Genomic DNA, 950 nt, shown 5'->3' with positions numbered 1-950 from the left:
CCTACTTGAGGGCTCAGTGTATTAATCCTCGATGATGGACAAAAATCTGCATGTAAAGATATTAAACAGATGCCACTAAATCAAGCAGAGTCTACCAGCGAAATTTGCTCCAAATAATGCAGGAAAAAGAGCTTCAGAGGGTCTACATTTAAAAATTTCCCTGGACCTCCCTAGAAACATTGTGCCTTCTGTGCTCTACAGGATTTCGATATTCAAATTCCAGGGGACGGAAACAATTTTAGGCTTCCTAGAGCACTGCTCAAAAGAAACAACAACAAAATAGGGTTTCTTGTATACTCACCTGACACTGGTCCACGTTCACCTTCAGAAACACAACTGTCGGGTAGCGCAGGCTCAGCTGGTTATAGAACGGAGCGATCCTCTGGCAGGGACCACACCTGTACAGATGTACAGTAAAACAACATTTTCAGACCAGATCTCATCCATCCCTTAACTTTTAAGTCTGTGACTTGTTATGCTAAAAGAAATGAATGACGACATGATATACACTGGCAAACCGAGGGCTAATTGCAACATGAAGCATACAGAAAATATAGTAAACATACATAAAGTAAAGTAATTTGGTATAATAGATAACAATGGAGGTATGTCCAGAAAAGGGGTAATTGTACGAAGTTAGTGTGTACGAACTTGTACGAACTTGTACGAAGTTAAAGGTAGATATAGACCGTAATCGGTAAACTTCGGAAGTTTTAAGTGACGTCATCTAACTTTGTACAGGTAGGCAGGGTTGGTGTACGATGTACGATGTACGATGTACGAACTTAAAAAATCTAACTTAGTACATAGGGGAAGGGTTGATGTACGATGTACGATGTACGAACTTAAAAAATCTAACTTAGTACAGAGGGGCAGGGTTGATGTACGATGTACCGAACTTAAAAAATCTAACTTAGTACAGAGGGGCAGGGTTGATGTACGATGTACGA

The 950-nt window shown here is 40.2% G+C and overlaps 1 protein-coding gene across 1 annotated transcript in view; it reads right to left on the bottom strand.

Moving 5' to 3' along the window:
• Positions 1 to 301: 301 nt before the first annotated feature.
• LOC118412740 (thioredoxin-like) overlaps positions 302 to 950 on the bottom strand; it is a gene marked incomplete at its 3' end in the record, with an annotated part of 3,550 nt that continues 2,901 nt past the window's right edge. Inside the window, 1 exon segment of the mRNA XM_035815778.1 lies at positions 302 to 398. Within this exon segment, the coding sequence (XP_035671671.1) occupies positions 302 to 398 (97 nt within the window).

Source organism: Branchiostoma floridae, chromosome 3 (genome assembly GCF_000003815.2).
Source record: "Branchiostoma floridae strain S238N-H82 chromosome 3, Bfl_VNyyK, whole genome shotgun sequence".
Lineage (NCBI taxonomy): Eukaryota > Metazoa > Chordata > Leptocardii > Amphioxiformes > Branchiostomatidae > Branchiostoma > Branchiostoma floridae.
The sequence above is the reverse complement of the archived record's forward strand: the minus strand, read 5'-3'. Positions and strand labels throughout refer to the sequence as shown.